The 22,023-nt window shown below is 53.8% G+C and overlaps 1 protein-coding gene and 1 long non-coding RNA gene across 5 annotated transcripts in view; one reads left to right on the plus strand and one right to left on the minus strand.

Annotated features, from left to right (window-relative positions):
* The window catches only part of LDLRAD4 (low density lipoprotein receptor class A domain containing 4), a 436,848-nt gene that overhangs the window by 392,315 nt on the left and 22,510 nt on the right, over positions 1-22,023 (plus strand). For 2 of the 3 annotated variants that reach the window (XM_050767575.1, XM_050767576.1), the window contains one exon: positions 19,393-19,547. In XM_050767575.1, the coding sequence (XP_050623532.1) occupies positions 19,393-19,547 (155 nt within the window). Of the gene's footprint in view, positions 1-8,323; positions 9,859-19,392; positions 19,548-22,023 lie in introns of those variants that run through there. The other variant, XM_050767577.1, reaches the window with a different exon arrangement.
* Positions 6,487-7,117, minus strand: LOC126941233 (uncharacterized). 2 transcript variants are annotated; one of them, XR_007721176.1, is made up of 3 exons: positions 6,860-7,117; positions 6,695-6,749; positions 6,487-6,639 (listed from the first exon to the last, which is right to left on the minus strand). It is a non-coding gene; the product is annotated as an uncharacterized LOC126941233 (long non-coding RNA). The 2 variants fall into 2 exon arrangements; XR_007721175.1 differs by having other exon boundaries at positions 6,695-6,804.

Consider the following 22,023-nt stretch of genomic DNA (forward strand, 5'->3'; position numbering starts at 1 on the left):
GTCTTTTCAGGGCCCATGACAAGGAAAAGGATAAAAGACAATAACCTTAAATTTCCAGAACACAGGTTTACTTTAACACGAAGGAAAATTACCCGGTGTGTAGTTTGTTTCTAGGACCATCTTCCTGACGCGTGAGGAAGCTCTTCCCTGATCGTCCACTTAAAGGGTCTCTGTGCATTTCCCGAGCTTCCTGCTCCCTGGCCTCCGAGAAGAAAACGTCCTTCCTTGAGCCTTTTAAATGGGGCTTGTCAGTCAGGAGCCTTCTGAAGGGTGGTCCTCGGATCAGCCACATTTAGAGTTGGCCTGTCCTGGCATTGCCGCTTACTGCTGTGTCGCTTTGGGCAAATTACTTAACCTTTCTGTGCCTCTATTCTCTCACCTGTGAGACTGGGATAATAAGTAGAATTCATCTCATGGTCGTTGTAAGTGTCACATGGCCTAACTGAATGAGTCAGAGTGCCCGGGAGCACTGCGGCCCACAGGAAGCGCCATCTCAGTGTTAGTTGTGGTCAGTGTTTAGGTCAGGCACCCCTGCTGTGTGCTCCTGCAGCGCACCCTTCCCTGGTGCCCTCACCTGCTCCACGCTGAGCACGCGGCTGGGTGCCCCGCCGAGTTGCGCAGGCCTCACGACCCAGCTAGCTCTTGCGAGAGATGTGAAGTAGGGACAGCAGGGACAAGGGCAGTTCCTGGCTCTCTTTGTCTCCTGCAGCGCATCGCGGTGGCCGGCACATGGTGAGCGCTTAGCGTTTGCTGCGTGCAGCCCTGGAGCTGACATCAAAGAGGATCAACCTCAGGCTGGAATTTTCTAGAACACTCGGGCACTGGAGAGCGGTGAATTCTTGTCCTCACAGCATCTGTGTGTCAGGCTAGTCTTCAAATGCCGCAGATGAAAACAGAGTATAGTTATACAGATCTGATGTCAAGGTTGACTTTGGACTAGCTTGGATTTTTGGCCCATGCTTTCTCTAATATGTGGCTTAATATATGCTCCAGTATAAAACTAAAACCCTGGAATGTGCCTTGACTTTATCTCAACTTTTGAAGAAATGAGTGGTTTGGCCAAAGCTGAAGGTCTTGGAGCTACCTGGACACATCCTGGAGTTTATAAGCAAGACGGAGAGGAGCTGCAGAGGTGACAGTATGTGCCGCTTAGGACGGGTGCGGGCCGCTGCCCTAACAGCTACGGGAAAGATGGCCCCAGGGGTGCAGTCACTTGGCAACATCGTGGGCCATCCTGAACACCACCTATGTGTGCCATATACTGCATGTGTGCCAGAATGCGTGACGTTTGCCTGGATTAAGGAGCTAATGAAACTGGGGTTTCAGTCTCTCAAGGGGCAGTTACACTTTTTATGGGGTTAAAAACTGAGAACTAGAATAGCAGTATCTAACTCCTGAGTTAATCAGCATCTGGAGCCTCATTTTCTATGGTGTACCCAGAAATAAGATGAATTCCAAAAGTTATTCAGCCTTCCAGTTTGGGGATGAAAGTGAAAATTGTAATATATTTGAAAAGCAAAATAAAATATTTTCTGAGTAACCACATCAAGCATTTTAAACAGTAAAATATTCAGTGTGTTTTTCTATAGGAAAACATGTTTCACCTGAAATATGCAGATTTCTATCCCCATTCAACACCCTCCCGCCCAGAAGATGTCGTGGCAGATTTCTGAGGGCACCGTCAGTGCGCCTGGTTGATAAGGAAACCTTTGGGGACGTGCCAGCAGCCACCGGGCAGGCAGGACACATGTGGCAGGCGTAGGCGCTGCTTCCGGAATGCTCAAGGGCCAGGACTCTCTTCCTGGCATCTGGCTCTCTCAAGGAGCAGGAAGGCTGAGACGGGGACAGAGAGCAGGGCCAGGCTCACAGGGACGGATGCTTGGTGTCGTCATCATTCTGTCTTATGAGAAGTCTGCTCCTGGCACTTGAGTTTGTCCAGAGTGCAGAATTAGAGGGTTCTCTTAACACGCGGTGTCCAGGAATCCTGAGAGACTTCCTGAGTTTTATGAAGGATGCCAAATATTCTAGAGATAGTGTCTCAACACCAGAGCCTCCGTTTTAGTGAGACAGGGTCTCGTTCTGTTGTGCAGGCTGGGGTGCGTTTGCACAATCACAGCTCGCTGCATTCTCGACCTCCTGGGCTCGAGTGATCCTCCTGTTCAGCCTCCAGAGTAGCTGGGATGACGGGCCTGTGCCACCACACCTGGCTAGTTTTAAAATTTTTTTTTGAAGACGTGGTCTCACCATGGTGCCCAGGCTTATCTCACTGGCCTCAAGCAGTCCTCCTCTCTTGGCCTCACAAAGTGTCGGGGTTACAGCTGTGAGCCACTGTGTCCAGCCCAGAGCCTCTGTTAACATAAGCCGGCTAGCTTGGCCATTCTTGGGGACCTCGATGATGCTGTTAACCCCTGCTGGTTCTCCTGAAAGGTGTGAGTGGATCAATATGACCCACTGGCACAGAGCGGAGGACGGCAGGAAGCACCTGCTGTGCCCAGGAGGGCAGTGTTACTGCTTTACCTACACACAGACTCTTGCTGGTTGAGTGCTGTTCTTTGAAATCATTGCTGAATGACTGTTAGCAAAAACAAGAGCCTCCGCACGTCCTTGTGGTGGTTTGCTTGCGCCACGATTTCTCCAAGCCCCCGGCTGGGTCATTTCATCCAGGTGAGGTGTCTGGAGCAGAGCAGGGGCTTCTGAAACGCTGACGTGCCCATCACTCACCCGGGCATCTGGTCCACGCACAGGCTCCGGTTCCGCAGGTCTGGGCGGGGCTCGAGATCGCGTTTCGGATAAGCTCCCGGGGATGCTGCCGCCGCTGGTCTGTGGACCGCTCTGAGGAGCGAGGGTTGGATGTGTTATTTCATCCTCCTGACCACCCTGTGAAGTAAGCATTCTCTGCCTCATTTTACAGATGAGGAAACGCACCCAGCTCGACCTAACGCAGGTGGCAGGGTTGGAACCCAAAGTTGGTTCTAACTGACCTCTATAAATCTTTATACTGCCTCCCGTTTTCTTCTGGGGCTTGGAAGGTCGCTGCAATTTCAGGCACAAACCCACTTAGTAGGAGGTAGCTTAGCCATTATGAAAATCTATACCACTGTGAGTGTGGACTCCTAAGTAATTCCTTTTCTTCCACTTAGTAGCATAGATAATGCGTAAGATAAACTCAGATCTGCTAATTCAGGGAGTCTTTTTGCATGTTAGGAAGCTATTTTAAAGCTGTTGAATCTGAACGAATTTATTTAATACGTTTGTAATCCGCATTATTGGCTTGCTGGCTCCATGGGGTCACACACTTTTATATTTGCGAACATTCCTACCGGGCGACAGGGCTGGTGGGAGCACGCAGGGCGTTTGCGTTTCTACAAAAAGCCGTCTGCGCTGCGTTTTTCTAAGCTCCAGGGATACACGAGGAGATTATTCCATGCTACAGGCTGATGTCCACAAATATCACACTATTTCCGTGTTTTCAGTCTGTGGGAACATAAAGTTTGTGTTCTTTTAAAATCCTCACTCATGACTTTAAGCATAACAAACTGACTTAAAATGTACTGTTTTGTTTTCTAAAAGCCAAATTCCAGGGATTAATTTTTATGTGGAAAATTTCATCTCAGAGCACAATGTTGTAGCATAGTCGTAAACCTCAAAGAATGGGAATTTGTAATGGACTGAGCCATCGATTCTTAACAAGAGCTGCATTAACAGGCAGACGAGACAGTAAAATGGCTCCAAGAGCCTCATGGCAACATGTGGAGATGTAGAATCTTTTAACGTGGATTTGCAAGTTAACACATCCCCTTAGTGCCCAAAAAAAGTTGGGTAATCAGGCTAAAAAAAATCAAAGTAAGTCATCATCAGTCCCCTGGCATCCTTTGGTTAGTTTCAGTGGTCGCTCCATTTGTTGACTGTTGGCTAATTAATTCTGAGCTTGCTGGCCACTGAGCAAAACAAAGCGTGGATGGCTGGCTGGGACTGTCAGAGTCAGACTGCCCCGGCTCCAACTCCTAGCTGGCCTCTCACCAGCAGTTTGCCCTGGGACGAAAGACTCACCCTCTCTGGGCCTCAGTTTCCCCATCTGTAAAGTGGTAACAAGAAAAATGTGCCTCACAGGGTTGGCGTGAAGATAAGAGATACACAGTGCTTGAAAGTGCCTTGCATATAGCAGTAAATCGTTATGAACGTTTACAAATGCTAACTTTATGCTGTAGAACCATTGAAAAGGTATTTCTAATTTTTTTTTCCTCTTATTTTATTTTACTTTAAGTTCTGGGATACATGTGCTGAATGTGCAGGTCTGTTACGTGGGTTTACATGTGCCATGGTGGTTTGCTGCACCTGTCAACCCGTCATCTAGGTTTTAAGCCCTGTATACATTAGCTATTTGTTCTATTGCTCTTCCTCCCCTTGCTCTCCCCAGCCCCCAACAGGCCCCACTGTGTGATGTTCCCCTCCCTGTGTCCATGTGTTCTCATTGTTCAACTCCCACTTATGAGTGAGAACATGCGGTGTTTGGTTTTCTGTTCCTGTGTTACTTTGCTGAGGATGATGGTTTCCAGCTTCATCTATGTCCATGCAAAGGACATGAACTTGTTCTTTTTTATGGCTGCGTAGTATTCCATGGTGTATCTGTGCCACATTTTCTTTACCCGGTCTATCATTGATAGGCGTTCGGGTTCTTTCCAAGTCTTTGCTATTGTAAATAATGTTGCAATAAACATATGTGTGCATGTGTCTTTACAGTGGAATGATTTATAATCCTTTGAGTATATGCCCAGTAATGGGACTGCTGGGCCAAATGATATTTCTGGTTCTAGATCCTTGAGGAACTGCCACACTGTCTTCCACAATGGCTGAACTAATTTACACTCCCACCAACAGTGTAAAAGAAAAAACAACCCCATCAAAAAGTGGGTGAAGGATATGAACAGACACTTCTCAAAAGAAGACATTTATGCAGCCAACCAACCTATGAAAAGAAAAAAAGCCCATCATCACTGGTCGTTAGAGAAATGCAAATCAAAACCACAATGAGATACCATCTCACTCCAGTTAGAATGGTGACCACTATTTCTAATTCTTCAAGTGATCTTTTTCTGCGAGAATTTCTGTTGTGAGCGAAGCACCCGCGGCAAGGCAGGCTGTGGAGGGGGAGGCAGCGGGGCACACCGAGAAACCCTGGGGGTGAGAGCTGGGGCTGGGACCGGGGCTGGGTGAGATGCTAACTGGGCTTGGAGATGACAGATACAGATTCTGGGAGAGCAGAGCCTCCCTTTACTGCTCAGAAATTTTTTCCTGAAGCTAATGAGCTCTGAGTAGCCCCTGAGCTACTAACTTACCATACTTGGAGTGGCTGAATGAGAGCTGAAGTCTCAGCTGATGGCCTCCGGTCAAATCCCTGGCCCAGGCTGCCTCTTCTTGGCCATTCAGGACAGCAAGGTTCCAGCCGCCTTAGCTTGTCCTATGCAGGTCTCAACTGGTAGCCGATCCTTAGAGCCCGTTTGGTTTCTTAAAGAAGCAGCTACCTGCAGATGGAACTACGACGACTCAGCCACACAGAAACACTTACCTGTGGGACTTCACTGAGGGCCCAGTGCGTTTCCTGCTGAGGACTGTAAGCGCTCGGGTAAATATTCGTCAGATGGATTAATGAGCTACCGACAAACTCCTGTGGTGTGTCTTTGGCATCCCTGCCTTGCTCCATTTTCAAGGCCCCTACTGCACACGCAGATGCCTCCTAAGCTCTGAGACGTGTGGTGACCGCACAAAACTCGTATTAGAAGTGAGAGCCCCAGAGTGCTCATGTGAAAGAGGCGATGTAAAGATGATGAGGGAGGAGGGAGTTCCGAATGCAAATGTTTCTACACTTTCATATTCGTGTGTTCCACAGGCTTGCCTCTCCCATGCCCTTCTGCTATGTGTGCTGCCATTTCCTCTGAATGAGGGAAAAGAAATGTTGGCAGCCGTCAGCTAAAATCCCCAGTGATGCACACGCGGTCGTGCAGCCAGGGTGAGCTGTGTGTCAGGGCACGAACCCTGAGTCACGCCTTGACCTGTGAACTTCCTTTCCAAAGCACCATCTTCAGGTGGTGCTTAAAAGGGAGGAAAAACAAAACTTACGAGCACGACCTAGTGCATCTGCCCAGACAGCCCCTCAGCAGGGGCTGGGAGAGGCCCCGTGCCTGTGTTAAAGCCACACATCCCAAGACGGACTCTATACCATGTCCCCAGACACCCACACTCAGTATGCGTGTGCATGTGTGTGTGTGTGAAGTGTGGGCAACATTTTCAAAGTAAACTTGCCTTCATAAAGTCAAAAGTTTTGAAAGTGGTTTTTAAACAGGTTGAACTGTGAGAACATTAAACTGACTGGACAAGGAGCTTAGTTAAGATGGGTCCATGGCCGGGTGCGGTGGCCACACCTGTAATCCCAGGACTCAGTTAAGATGGGTCCATGGCCGGGTGCGGTGGCCACACCTGTAATCCCAGGACTCAGTTAAGATGGGTCCATGGCCGGGTGCGGTGGCCACACCTATAATCCCAGGACTCAGTTAAGATGGGTCCATGGCCGGGTGCGGTGGCCACACCTATAATCCCAGGACTCAGTTAAGATGGGTCCATGGCCGGGTGCGGTGGCCACACCTATAATCCCAGGGCTCAGTTAAGATGGGTCCATGGCCGGGTGCGGTGGCCACACCTATAATCCCAGGACTCAGTTAAGATGGGTCCATGGCCGGGTGCGGTGGCCACACCTATAATCCCAGGACTCAGTTAAGATGGGTCCATGGCCGGGTGCGGTGGCCACACCTGTAATCCCAGGACTCAGTTAAGATGGGTCCATGGCCGGGTGCGGTGGCCACACCTGTAATCCCAGGACTCTGAAAGGCTGAAGCAGGTGGGTCACTTGAGGTTGGGAGTTCCAGGACAGCCTGGCCAACATGGTGAAACCCCGTCTCTACTAAAACTACAAAAATTACAAGAATTAGCCCAGCATGTTGGCACATGCCTGTAATCCCAGCTATTCGGGAAGCTAAGGTGGGAGAATCACTTGAACCCAGGAGGCAGAGGTTGCAGTGATCAGAGATTGTGCCACTGCACGCCCGCCTGGGCAACACAGCAAGACTGCATCAAAAAGAAAAGAAAAGAAAGAAGAGAAGAGAAAAGATTGGCTCCCATGGCCAAGATGCCCAGTGACAGGGAAGCCAGTCAGACACAGTAAGTGCTGAAACACTAGGGAATAGCCTATGACCATTAAATGAAAAAAAAGTCGATTTTCTTTTTTTTATATATGAAGTATTCATTTTACATCATGTTAAACCCCAAAGCGGGCTATTTGTAACCATTTCAAAATGTAAATATGTCCATTAGCAAAGGACAGAAGAACTTTTCTAGTTCCATGAAATTCACCAGCCCAATTTGGTTTTTTTGTTTTTTGGTTTTTTGGAGACGGAGTCTCACTTTGTCGCCCAGGCTGGAGTGAAGTGGCCCGATCTCGGCTTACGGCAACCTCCGCCTCCCAGGATCAAGCGATTCTCCTGCCTCAGCCTCCCGAGCAGCTGGGATCACAGGCGCCCGCCACCACGCCAGCTAATTTTGTATTTTCAGTAGACATGGGGTTTCACCATGTTGGCCAGGCTGGTCTTGAACTCCTGACCTCAGGTGATCTGCCCACCTCGGCCTCCCAAAGTGCTGGGATTACAGGCTTGAGCCACCGTGCTGCCCCACAAAGCCCTACTTTTAAGAAACAGACAGGTGCGGTGGCCTACGGCTCTCCTCGCTGAGGCCCTGGCTTGAGGGCGAGCCTATCGTGACTGAGCCTGACGAGGAAGTGCAGGCCCAGGTGGCACAAGGAGGGGCGGCTTGAAGTGGCCGCAGCTTCTAATTCTTTCTGAAGCCGCCTCCTCCCGAGGGTGAGTCCGTCTTCGTTCAGCCCGCGGTGACTCTGAGAAGTCACGGAAAGTCTGGCACAGGAAGGGGAGTTTCGTTTTTAATGTGGAAATTGCTCAGGAAGAATCGCACCGTCCGGATTTCCCCGGCGGCTGGATATTAACAAACGGTCACTTTCCTTGCTGAAATTCTCTGGTTTCCTTTTATCCACGTGAAGCTTCTGGAAACTCTCCTGGGCGGCTCTTCTGTTGCTTTTCTGCCGCTGCCCCCAAAAATGAGAGCGTGAGAAAGTGGCGTCTTCTGACCACCTGGAGGAGCCTGCGGTGACATCAGGGTCCGGTCCCTGCTGTCGTGCCCCAGGTGACGCGCCCGGGCTGACAGCAGGGCTGGCCGCTGACGTCACTGTCCTGGCTTCTAACGCTGGTAGTAACCAACAGAGTTTAGTTTTGCTTTGACAACTCCTCCTACAGCCAGCACTATTGTTACGGCCCACATGTCATTCCTATTTACCCTAAATAAGGAGAAACAAAGGCTATTCTGGGCCCCGGGCACTGCTTGTGGCGGGGGTTATTTGCAGGTTACCATGGCAGGCTGCCCTTTCCACCGCGCCGGCCGGCCACCCCGCGATTTTCTCTGAAAACTGCGACAGACTCGCAGCCTGCCCTGAATTTTCTTCACACAGCCTGGGGGCATCCGAACGCACGGGAGATGTTTTACACTCAGATGAAACACACTGTTTAGACCTCGGGGAAAAGAGACTGCGCTCGAACAAAATGAACCGGGAGAAGGCGCCCTCCTGAGACACGTGTCTGCTTTCATGTCTGAATTGCCTGGAATTCTGTTCTCTAATTCCTGATCCTCATAAACTGAAACTGCCTAGGAACACTGAGCGTCCTGACTCTGAAGGAGTGTCTGGCGTGTCTGTGCCGCCGTACATGGGGAATAGTGATGTGAGGCAGAGGGAGAGGGAAGGAATGGGAGAGTCGAGAGGGAAGAGAGGACTGGAGGGAGAGGAGCACGCACTGTTTCCTGCTGTGGTTAGGACCTCACCCCTTGCCAGTACAGAGCTCGGCGGCAAGAGCCGCTGGGAGCTGCTCCCATCAGTTAGAGGATGTGGAGAGGGAGCACCAGGAGAGGACAGCCCCAGCCTGGCTCGCAGCCTGAGGGGCGCTGTGGGTGCTCCCAGCCGGGCAAGCACGCTCTGGGAGCGGAGCTGCAGGGGAGAAGCACGCGAGCCTAACGTGAGTGTCCTGCCTGTCGCGGCTCCTGCCTTGGTCAGCGCTCTCTCCAGTCCTTCTGCACCGAAAGCTTCCAGCAGAGATCGAGGGAAGGAGTGTTGTGTGAGACTTGCCGATTTCCTCCTTTCTGTCTGGACTGGTTTGACATTTGCCTGTTGAAAAGATTATTGAGCACAGTGAGACAAGATGAGCCGTCTAGCTGCGTCCCGCTTGCCTGTGTGTGTGACACGTCCAGGTGTCAGGCCAAACCCGAGACGTGCGGACTGCTCACTGATAGACGCTGCTGTGAACAGCACTGCCCTAGGTGTACAGCCGGTCTCAGGATCGGAGACCCTGGACTTCCTCTGCTCGGTGACACGCCGGCTTCCTGCCGCAGAGCTGCTGGTTTCTGTTGATGGCAGTTGATAATTGGTAGCCACCGTCTGCGGTCGGAGCCACAGCGTTTGAGTCTAGCACCTGGGGTGGGCCCTGCTGATACAGTAGAGAGAGAGTGAACGAGGCAGACAGAAGCACCCCCCCCCCACGCTCACACACTCTCCCACACCCCACGCCAGCTATAACTGCAGCTCGGAGCTGCCTGGAGAGGAGATTGCCGGAAGCCGAAGGGATGCTTTGAACGTGGGGGGCTGCGTCACAGTTGAACTCCCACTTGCAGAGGACCTGATTATGTCCAGTGACCACCCGAACAACAGCACACTGAAGGAGGCTCAGTTCAAAGACCTGTTCTTAAAAAAAGGTACATTTCCCAAGAACTGCTGTGGATGATGCATGCTCTTTCGGGTTTGCTGTGGTTCTTCTTGGAGTTTGGTCTGAGGACAGAGTTGAGAAGAGGAGAAGCTCTTTCTCAAGAAGTTTGTTTCTCCCTAACGGGGTCTGTCAACTCGGAACATTTCAGGGTGGGACTCCCTTTAGGAAGACGCGTGTCAGGCTTTTTCCTCCTCTTTCAAGCCTGGAATCGTTTGTTGCTGTTGGAATCGTTTGTTCCTGTTGGAATCGTTTGTCCCTGTTGGAGGGGTTATGCATGAGCACACAGGTTGTTGCTTTGGAGTTTTGTTTTTCTCAAATGTCTGTATGTGAGGCTTAGACCTCCCCTGGAAGTTCGCTGCTTGTTGATAGGTCCTTTTTCTTGACCTTCAGGAGCTGAAAACTGCATTTTAAAGAAAAGGTATTTATGAGGATGTGGCTGGTTCATGGAACACTTTCTTGGGCCATCCACCTAGTGACAGCAGCCATTAGGAAGGAGAACTGTGACTCTGAGAGGGGGAGAGAGAGGGAGAGAGAGCCAGAGAAAGTGAGAGACAGACAGACTGGCTGTGGGATGAGAGCCTCCGAAGCCAGCTCCCTCCCCTGTGGAAATGAAGGTTCCATTCCATGTGCAGCTGTGTTTTTTTTTTCTGATGCACTTTCCTAAATTAATAATGTGGAGGTGGAGGTGAGGGTGGATTTTAAATGAATCCTATAGGGGGAATTATGGCTTATGTATGTATTTTTTTCCATTTATAGCATGGCGGAGGGATAGACTTTTAAAAGGTTTATAATTGCTCTTACTCCTCTGCTGAGTTTTTAGAAAATCCTGTCAGTCATCTTTGATCGGAACATATTTAGGTAAATTTCTTTCTGAAGAGATCATGAAACTCTAGGTTCTAAAATGCGTGGTGAGACGTAATTGTAGCGGATGAACGCTGGGGCTTTCGTAACGCGAGGAGATGCCGCTGCAGCCGGACGGGCTCGTGGAGTCTGCATTCGAGGGATTCCCTGGTCCGTCCAGGCATTGCTGGCGGCTGCCCGCCTGCCCGTGCCGTCCGGGGCACCTGGCCTTGGGCCGGTATCAGGTCGCGGTGCCGGGGCCACACCTGCCTCCACGTTCATCTCTCCACCTGCGGGTCATAGGGACCGTTTCCTCATTCTATTATCATGCAACTGTTGTCCATAAATACATGGCTGCAAACAGCCGCTCCGCGCAACCAGAGGCTCTTTTCTCAGTGACCGAGCACACCCTCTTAGACTAGTAACATTTTTTGAATAATTGTTGCAAAACATGAAAACCTTTAGCAAAACTCCAGCAGCACTGAAGGCGCCGGGAAGGGTTTGGGAGAACGTGTGTCTGTGCTAGACGCTGTTGAAGCAGCTCAGGCCTTTGGGGTCCCTTCCTTCTTAGGGCTTCTCCACCAGCGTCTCAATGGGGAACGCCAGCTTCGCGCCAGGCACACGCTACCTGCTGAGACACTGGATGAACGAGGCGTTGACCCAGGGCTCACTCTGTAGAGGAAGAAGGCCAGAGAATGGATACCACCAAGGCAGTCGTAAGTGCTGCAACAGGGTTCCGAGCTGCACAGGAACGCCCCAGAGGCAGTGAACCCGTCATCGGGGCTTAGGAAAGAGCTTTTAAAGGAAGGGAAAGCCAGCAGGTGACACCAAAACCTGGGTATTTCTGTCACGTGGCTTTTTTCCCTTCCGTTCCACTTGTTGTACCGTACGGTAGAGCCGCCAACCCACCTCCAAGGAAAATAAAATTCACAATATATCATGTAATCAGTATGATGATAGCTCTTATTGTTTTGCTTCTGTACTTCAAGCTGTGAAGTCATTCTTGTAACACAGGCTGAATTTTCCCCCTCAACCGTGGTGTTTAATGAGTGTGAATCTTCATTCAACCATTAAAGTCTCCAAGAGTATTTTTATACTAACAGTTCACAAACTTGAGGCAATTATAGTCTAAGTAGATTCCAACTCCTGCCCCCACCCGTCTTCCTGCCACCACCGCCGCCCAGTCTCTGGAGGATCTTGGAAAGAATTTACCAGCCTTTAGGAACATTCAGCACTTTGAACGTGTCACGGAGCCATAAATAAAGAGTAAGACACCCCTGAGGCTGTCATCTCGCCACCACGCCCGTCTCCGCTGGGGAGGGCAGAGACAGGAAGGAAACGCGACAAGTTCGCTGTGCAGAAGCCAGGCCACCTGTGGGAGGGCCGGTGTGTCCCAGCGGCGCGGCAGGAGCGTGCAGGGGAAGCGGCTGCCTGGAGGGGAGGCTCTGTGGCAGGCTTGGGGCTCCGGGAGAGGCCAGCGCGTCGGGGCGCGAGGGGGGAGCTGCGGTCGGTGGAGTAGGAAGTGACCACGCAGGGTGGGGCAAGGGCTTTGTGGCCAAGGGGTGGCCGTTTCTGTGACATCACAACATTCTGCGTGGAACGTTTTCTGGATTCTTGCCAAGGTGCGTACGTGGCCTGGGGAAAGAGAGGAACGCATGCGGGGTCCGGACCGTGCCCCCTGCCCCATGATAGGGTCTTTGCGGGCACACGTTACGCATCTGGAGCTTAAAAATAAGTAAACTGTAGAAACAGGACTTCGCTGAAGGATAATATATCAGTGGCGGAACGACCACATGGAAGACGGTGTTAACCGTCCCACAAATAGAAATGAGTGTTACATGAGGAGCCTAAGGTGGGACAACCGCACTTCCCCAGGGCTCTTTAAAAATAGCGCAGACACTCATGCCTCTGGTATGATTCAGTTCAGCTCCTCATTGAACCAGGGAGGGACCCACAGACTTCACACCGCTGCTTCTGTTCCCGTAATTCTCCGGTGTGCAGCCTGGGATTTCCTGGAGAGGTTTCCGTAAAAATGGAGAGATGCCATCATCAGTGTCGTCACTGTCACTGCTGTACAATAATAAAAGAAGGTGCTAGGATGCCTTCCTGTAAGTTTTAGGCTAGATGTATTAAAAAGTATCCGGTATTTCCATTGCAGTGACTCATCTGTTACAGCGTCATGAACTACGGCGCCGTAGAAGGGGGATGTGAACATTTGACTTTGGCCTCAACTTCTTTCCTTGCGTGCCCTGCTTTCTGGCCCTCTTCTGTGGACATCCGTTGCTATTGAACAAGGAAACTCGACCCGTCGTCTGTGCCAGAATCCGTGTTAGGCGCGTAGCGTCCTGGAAGCCCCAAAGCATCCGATTAATTTTCTAAGAATGCTGCTACTCCTGCGGGTTTTATTTTTCCAAACTTTCTGTTTCAGCAGCTCTTCCAGAATTCATTCTCTTCTTAGCCTCCCTTTTCCAGCCGACTCCTTCCCCACCCCTAGAAACAAACCCAAACCCCAGGCATCTTTCCTTTCTGTGGATGCTCCACGCACCACAGCCACCCCCTGCCCTGCCACGTGAAAACGGGCTGTGGGCGTTTGGTGGAATTCTCCTGTTTAAAATGACTGAGAGGGCGTGGGAGGACAGGTGGGGGGGTCGCCACACACCCCTCGTGAGCTCGAAGAGGGTCACGGAGGGAGAGGGCATCTCAGTGCAGGGTCAGGGTCTGGGAATCCTCACACACGTTTCCAAGAACCTGTTGACTGCAGTTTTCACTTTGAGGCTCTCCTGGGCCCTGCCCGGGGCGGCGTGTGGCCCTGAAGAGAGTACGATGCTCATCTTTTCGGCTGCTAGAGTTCTGGCTCCCGTGACTTAAAGGCGAGAAGGGATCTGTTTCCACGTATGGGTTTTGCCCAGAGTTCCCAGAGCAGGCTGTGCTGCACGTGTGGGCCCCGCACTAGGCCCTGACACCCTCGGGGAGGACTTCAGGAGCACACGGGCCACCCCCGCCCGCAGCCAGGGACCGGGCTGCGAGGATGGTGGCTCTGGGACCGGGTGTCCCTGGGTCTTTGCTGCCTCTTGTGCCCAGGACTGAGTGCCCTCGTGGCTCAGGCCCTCATCAGGCTGCCGCCACCCCAGGGCTCCCCTCGGGGCCACTTGATTTTGTTTGCAGGGTCCTGGGGACAGTGTTCCTGCTCCCACAGCCTCGGAGTACGCCCGCGACCTTGACCTGCCCCAGGCACCGTGCCACTAGGGTGCCCACGAACCCCCAGGCCACCGCTCACCCATGTGCTGTAGACGTACCTGCCACGGCCGGGCATGACTCATGTTTGAATCAGCCTCGGGGCAACAGCATGGCGCAGATGTCCCAGCAGGGCAGGGCAGTACCCACGTGTGTGGCAGGTTCATAAGAAGGCAGTGCCCTTAAAAAGAAAGATGGTGAGGGCTTTACTTTTTTTTTTTTTTTTTTTATAAAAGAGACAGGGTCTCGCTCTATTGCCCAGGCTGATCTTGAACTCCTGGCCTTAAACAGTTCCCCCGCCTTGGTCTCCCAAAGTGCTGAGATTCCAGACACGCCTGGCCTGGAGTTTACTTTTACAGGGAGTAATTCCATGCTCTGTTTCATACAACTGAGATCTTTCTCATCCTTGCCTGAATTTTTAAATCAGACCTTAGTTCAGAAAATGGACACCTTTCAGTCAATATCACATGTCCCATGTGCTGTGTCAGACCAAAAGAGGAATAAAATCCAGAGCAAATAAAGATCTAACATAAAATACAAACTCCAAAAATCTTAGGAAAAAAGTATGTTTAGAATATTAAAGAGGACCTTCCCAATCCAACAGGAAGTTTAGAAGCCATAAAGGAAAAAGAGAGTATTTGATGGTATAAAAATTTATAGCATCTATAGAGAAACTCATGGTGAAGTTTAAAGAAATGACTGGCTAGGGGAAATAGTTGCAACACGTAACAGACAAAGATGCGAAACCATAGTGTGTAAAGATTTCACATCAATACGTAAGAAATAAATGAGAAAACTATAAATACACTAATATGATTATGAAAAAGAGAAACACAGATTACCATAACCATAGGGAAAGATCTGAAATTACCAGTCATTGGAGAAATACAAATTAAAAAGAGATACCTATTTTTGCCCATCAGATTGTCACCGATTGAAAGGGTGAGTCTCCAGGGTGAATGAGGGCATGGGGAACACGCCTTCTTACTGGGATAGCCGGAACTAATGCAGCCTTTACAAAAGGCAGGTTCTCAGTAGCCACGAGGATTAAAAGTGATTATGCCCTGGGCCCAGAAACGTCACTTTTAGGAGTCTTTCCTACAAGTATGCCGACAAATGTGTGCCAGCCACACACTTGCACATACACACGTGCAACTTTGTGGTTCTAAGAGAAAAAAGAAAAAAGCCACCTGAACAGCCACCAGCTGGGAAGGCAAATTCCAGTATGTTTTTACTCTGTGACAGACAGCCGCCGCAGAGCGAGGCCAGTGCGTGTGTGACAGACAGCCGCCGCAGAGCGAGGCCAGTGCGCGTGTGTGTGACAGACAGCCGCCGCAGAGCGAGGCCAGTGCGCGTGTGTGTGACAGACAGCCGCCGCAGAGCGAGGTCAGTGCGTGTGTGACAGACAGCCGCCGCAGAGCGAGGTCAGTGCGTGTGTGACAGACAGCCGCCGCAGAGCGAGGCCAGTGCGTGTGTGTGTGACAGACAGCCGCCGCAGAGCGAGGCCAGTGCGTGTGTGTGTGACAGACAGCCGCCGCAGAGCGAGGTCAGTGTGTGTGTGTGACAGACAGCCGCCGCAGAGCGAGGCCAGTGTGTGTGTGTGACAGACAGCCGCCGCAGAGCGAGGCCAGTGCGTGTGTGACAGACAGCCGCCGCAGAGCGAGGCCAGTGCGTGTGTGTGTGACAGACAGCCGCCGCAGAGCGAGGCCAGTGCGCGTGTGTGACAGACAGCCGCCGCAGAGCGAGGCCAGTGTGTGTGTGTGTGTGACAGACAGCCGCCGCAGAGCGAGGCCAGTGCGTGTGTGTGTGACAGACAGCCGCCGCAGAGCGAGGCCAGTGCGCGTGTGTGTGACAGACAGCCGCCGCAGAGCGAGGCCAGTGCGTGTGTGTGTGACAGACAGCCGCCGCAGAGCGAGGCCAGTGCGCGTGTGTGTGACAGACAGCCGCCGCAGAGCGAGGTCAGTGCGTGTGTGACAGACAGCCGCCGCAGAGCGAGGCCAGTGCGTGTGTGTGTGTGACAGACAGAGAATGAGGTCAGTGCGTGTGTGACAGACAGCCGCCGCAGAGCGAGGCCAGTGCGCGTGTGTGTGACAGACAGCCGCCGCAGAATGCGGTCAGTGCCAGACAGCCGCCGCAGAGCGAGGCCAGTGCGTGTGTGTGACAGACAGCCGCCGCAGAGCGAGGCCAGTGCGCGTGTGTGTGACAGACAGCCGCCGCAGAGCGAGGCCAGTGTGTGTGTGTGTGTGACAGACAGCCGCCGCAGAGCGAGGCCAGTGCGTGTGTGTGACAGACAGCCGCCGCAGAGCGAGGCCAGTGTGTGTGTGACAGACAGCCGCCGCAGAGCGAGGCCAGTGTGTGTGTGTGACAGTGCACGTGTGTGACAGACAGCCGCCGCAGAGTGAGGCCAGTGCACGTGTGTGCTCGTTTAAAGAGGTCTGTGATGTGTTAAGTGAAAAGGCGCAGACAAGATATTTGCACATCGATTCCAATAGCTGAAAAGAGGAAAAAGCCTTTATTTCACAGCAAACACACACACAGGCCTGGGCTGTCCCCGGGGACGGAGTAAGGCTTGGTGGAGTCAGGGGCGCTGTGGGTTGGGAAGGGAGACTTTACACTGCACTGTTTCCTTCTATGTGATTTAAATTTTCAAGAAGTTTTCATGATTTTTATAATAAAAATCCTTTTCAAATGAAACACAAATATGTAAAAAATGCCCGGAGACTTGTGAAAACATAATTTGCTTTACTTTGCTGCAAATGCTTATCTGCATAGCTTCCCATAGTCAAGAGCAGAGGACGTGGAAGGGGGTCCTCCAAGAGAAGCGTTGACTCGTCGCACGACTTCGTGCTGATCCGTCCCTGTCAGCGTGACTTCCCTCTGTATCCATGTCCATAAAGCCGTGAAGTTCTCTTGAAAAGAAAACATTCGGAAATCCTAGGGCGTGCTTTAATTTGTGAATACTCCGCTATTTAACCACAAAATAAAAATAAGAGTTGGTATAAGAAGGCGTCATTCGGGTCACAATAGAAGTGTGACCTTGTTTCTTCTCACGGGCCATGGGAAGTATGACATGCTTGTTTAGCTGGGAACAGTCTTCGACTTTGGGGTTCAGCCCTCACCACTGTGTTCGCTGCCTTTGTCCTGAGCGGAGTCTCTGCTTCCTTTCACGCTTGTCCCTGGGCGATCGCCTTGGGCTGGTGGCTGACCCCCCGCACAGACCCTCAGGGCTGCTGGAGGCACACTCGGGCACTCTGCAGCCAGTGCAGGCCGCATCCTGTGGGCGTGGCTGTCCTCACGGAGAGCACACCCATGCAGCCGGGCAGAGCCAACCGGGGCCACACATCCCAGCCCCTTCTCTCAGCCTGGGGGTGCTGAGTCACTCATCAGTTCACCTTGTACCGGTGAAGCCACTGAGCCGCCTCCCGTGTCAGGAGGGGCAAAGTAGGGGCTCCAGACTCAGCCTGGGAGACGTCACATGGTGTGTGGGGTCCTGAGAAACACAGGGTCCGGGCCAGAATGTCCAGACACAGGAAGGGTATGGGCAGGGGCAGAGTCGAAGACTATTCCTAGGTAAACAAGCATGTCATACTTCCCATGGCCTGTGAGCAGAAATCAGGTCACATTTCTCTTGGAACCCAATTGCAAAGGGCCCAAGCACCCGCTCGAAGACTCGGCGCGATTTCAGTCTTTTCCTGAAAGCCCCCAGCGTGAAAACGGTTGATAAGCCCTGGGGAGACTTTCGTGTGTGTGTTGGGGTGGTGGGGGGATGCACGTAAGTGTGGCAGTTCCGGTGGACATTCCCTCCCCATGGGAAGTAGACGCTCAAACCCCAAGGCTGGGCTGGGCACCAGGCCCCTAGAGCCCCCACCGCTTAGCCGACAGGCCACAGGGAGCCCCAGAGCAGCAGCACCCCCTTGGCCGGGGCGGGGCCCGCAGGCCTCACTGACTGGCAGCCCCAGGAGCTGCTCAGAGCATGGCCTTGTCCGTGTCCGCAGGGAAGGGGAATGTACCCGCCAGCCTGGCCTCTCCCTGCCTGGGGGGAGGGGGCACTTGGCAGGTCCGTCTGCTCTCTGTGCACAGCTCAGCCAGCGGCTCCCACACACTCCGCTCTCCATTCTCAAGGCGCCAGCCCCTCTCTTGTCGGCCCCAGGGCCCCACTGCCCTCCGCTGCCACCCTCAGTCCCCCACTGCCCTCCGCTCCCACCCTCAGTCCCCCACTGCCCTCCGCTCCCACCCTCAGTCCCCCGCTGCCCTCCGCTCCCACCCTCAGTCCCCCGCTGCCCTCCGCTCCCACCCTCAGTCCCCCACTGCCCTCCGCTCCCACCCTCAGTCCCCCGCTGCCCTCCGCTCCCACCCTCAGTCCCCCGCTGCCCTCCGCTCCCACCCTCAGTCCCCCACTGCTCTCCGCTCCCACCCTCAGTCCCTAGGGTGTGGGGGTCTGAGGGTGGCAGCGGAGGGCATCCAGAGAACCCCTCGTCCAGCCTCACCCTCGGTTCCCAGGGTGTGACCAGCAGATGCGCGTATGAGCGGATACGCTGACAGATATGCCTCCCCGCCGGCCGGGGCCTGAGCCCTGCTGCAGCACATGTATGTGCATGCGTGTGTGTGCCGTGAGCCCAGGGCAGCACAGCTGGTGGCGTCCTCTCCTCTTCCTCCTGCCTTTTGTCCACCACACCACCCCCCGATTCCTGCACTGTTTTCCTCATAGCATCCCCGAGCCCCTTGTTCTGAATTTACGTCACTGCACGGACAGTCACTTCCTTCCAGCATGGGGGACGAGGGGTGAAGCAGGTGGCAGAGCCATGGGCTGGGAGAGTGAGGTCCGAACGTGGCTCCAGGCCGCCCGTGAGCCCTCGACCTGCTTCCTCTCCCAGAACAGGGATCCGGCTCCCCTGCTTCCAGCTGCCGGCCCAGTGTTGTGACTGGAAGTCACTGTTGCTGGACTCACATGTGAAGTGCGTGTCAGTAGCATTTAGGGAATCTTTGGGGCGGTGGTGTGGGAAACCCAGGCCGGACCTGGCCACTCCTGAAGCGCGGTGCCTGCAGGCCTCCTGACTCACCTGCACAGCCACAGCCTTGGAGGGAAGGGACAACGTCGATTTTTCCTTTCAAGTGTGGCTCCCTAGGGGAACCGCCTTGAGAAACTTCACTCAACCATAAAGACGGGTTTAACGTTCCTGGAGCAGTGACACTGGAGAAATAACCAGTCTGGGGAGGCTTTCTCAGCTCCCCGTGGTGGGGGAGGGCCCAGGCTTCCCGATCCCCACGGCAGGTTTGCACAGCCTCCCAGCTGTGCCACGGCGTCTCCTTCCCTAAGGTGGGTCAGTGGTTCTGTGTCCTGCGGGCCCGAGGACCAGACGTGTGTGAGAGGCTGGGGCGGTGGCGGTGCCTGGAGAAGGGGCTGGGGTCGGAGGGCCAGGCGGCTAACCACTGTCCTCTTCCGTGGCAGCGGAGCTGGAGTTCGCCCAAATCATCATCATCGTCGTGGTGGTCACGGTGATGGTGGTGGTCATCGTCTGCCTGCTGAACCACTACAAAGTCTCCACGCGGTCCTTCATCAACCGCCCAAGCCAGAGCCGGAGGCGGGAGGACGGGCTGCCGCAGGTGAGTACCCCGGCCACCTGGTCCAGCGTCAGGCGGCGGCCAGAGACTCGGGAGCCCATCGGGGTTCAGAGGCTGGGTCCAGGGTGTGGGGTGCAGCCGTCCAGGTGGGTTTCCTGGAGTGGCCGCTGGGACCCCGGGGACCCTCTCAGGAGGGCAGGCTCGCACTTCACTGGGCTCATTGGCGCAGCCGTCCATATGGGCAGAGCCAAGGTTTGTTGTCTGCTCTGCAGCTCCCGCAGGTAGCGGAGAGAGGGAAGGGGCGGCTGCCACCAAGTGCTGCCTTCAGACCGTGGGGAGGGGGAGACGGGATGCCAGGGGAAGGCGTGCACCTGACAGCCCTTTCCTCCTCTTGCCCCCTGCATCCTCTCTTGCCCCTTCTGTCCTCTCTCTGGGTGCCCCGTCCAGTCCACGAGCCCCTCTGGCCCTGCTGTGTTACCTTCCTCGAGCCTCGAGAGCATCCTGGGGTCCTTTGTCTGGTGTCCACAGGGCTGCACCATCCAGACGCACTGAACGCTTTGGCATCCTGATGCCTGTAGGTTGTTGGACAGAGGAAGGACTAATTCTTCTGAAGTGCTAAACACACAGTGTATGGGATTTGTCTGTGTTTGGAGAGAGGACAGGGAGAAAATCTCATTCCAGCAGCAGTTGCAGAACCATAGAAGGCTTAGACTTCGCTGCTTTGCCTTCATGTATTACGGGCTGTGAACGCCACCCCTGGACTTGGTGGAAACAGGCACAGCCTCCCCCGGCCTTCTCTCCAGGACGCTCGGGGTCTCTGCGCGGGCACACAGGGAGCTTCTCTGTCCGCTGCCTGGGCGCTCCCCAGTCTTCCTCCCAGACCTGCCCCCGTGTTGGCTTCTCTCTCCTTAGCGTGGGTCAGGCAGCTCCTTGCTCTTTTCCCGGTGCAGACCCAGCCCCGCTTGCTGTCCCTGTTCACAGCACCTTGTGTCCTGAACACCAGCACACTGGCCAACCGCGGGGCCCAGCAGAAAAGCAAAATGTGTCCAAAGAGTGTCTTCTGTGTCACGTGGCAGCAGGTGTGTGTGACGCCCTTTCCCGGGAAGCCCCGGCTGGCCCACCGGCAGAGCCTCCCTTCCCTGAACTCAGGAAGGTGATGAAGCGACGTTCAGAGGTCCCGTCAGGGCCGCATGCCGTGTGGCAGGTGAAGACGTGGTAGCCAGTGAACTGTGTCCGCAGAAGTCCGCAGGCCTTCTGGGCCTCGTTTTGTTAATACGCACATACAGTGTTGGCCCTGAGAGCCCCGTTCCGGAGCTGAGCTGGGGCTTGCAGAGACCCTTGCTGCAGGCAGCGTGGGTTTGAGGTCCTGAGCTGCTGTGCTGTTTTTCCTTTTCTTTTCTGAGTAACCTGGAACTGGGAGCTGTCCCTCCTCAAGGTGTGGCTGTTCCTCCTGTGGCTTCTGCATAGCTTAGCAAAGGACTCCGTGTGACGTTTCGTAAGACACAAGACGCATTCCGGCACGATGACCAGAGGCAGCTCGGCCCAGGCCCTCGCTCCACTCCCAGCTCTGGTCTATTAGCCTAGCCAATGGTTCCCCAAAAGGGAGAAGAGTGGCAGTGGGTGAGGAAGAAACCTCCGTTCTCTGCTGGACGCAGACTCAGGCCTCGCTCATACTGTGGGTGTGGCTGTCCATTTCCCTCTCTCTGCCCTGAGGGTCCCCAACCCAGGTCCTCTTCACCCAGGAATGCCCCCACGCAGCCGGGCTTCCTGCCAGGCTGTGCCCCCTGGCACGCCAGCACCCTCCTGCCTCCACCAGAGCCCTCCTCCCTCCACCAGCACCCTCCTCGCCTCCGCCAGTGTCCTCCTGACACTGGCACCTTCCTCCCATGTCCCTTGGCCTGGGACAGTGCAGGCTGCGTGAATGTGACGGGTGTCCCAAAGCCAGTCAGCCTTTGTCGCCATGTGGTAGACACTGTGTGTCCCGGGGGCTCAGGGAATGGACATTACTGGGCCTGAATGTGGTGGAAGCAGTGATTTCTGGATGAAAATGAAAACTAGCCACCCAGGTGTAAATTACGTCACAGGCAAAGCAGATGCTTACACCATGGCAGATAGCAGCGGCGGGTCTGGATCTGAACCCTTGTGCATTCTTGCTGAGGTAGCCTGAGCTTGGTTGCTTTGGAGCCTTGTTTGTGTGACTTCTGAGCTTTGAGACTGTCTAGATTTCGTTTCATTATCTTAGACCACTCAGTGATGGGAAAACCGTAAAGGGGCGTGAATATTCCAGACACAGCCCGGACAGCTGTTTGAACAAGTTGCTGGAACCTTTCTTGCTGGAGCTGAGGGAGCCCGGACGACCTTTTCCGACTGCGGGCAGCTGGCCCAGAGGGTCCAGCCTGGCCTGTGTGGGCAGCCCAGGGGCAGGGGATGGGTCTGGTCTGGCCATCGGCGGATGGAAGGAGAGGCGGGAGAGGGACAGGGACCTTTACCCAGATTGAAGCATATGAAATTGTGAACA

This window comes from Macaca thibetana, chromosome 18 (assembly GCF_024542745.1).
Source record: "Macaca thibetana thibetana isolate TM-01 chromosome 18, ASM2454274v1, whole genome shotgun sequence".
Classification (NCBI taxonomy): domain Eukaryota; kingdom Metazoa; phylum Chordata; class Mammalia; order Primates; family Cercopithecidae; genus Macaca; species Macaca thibetana.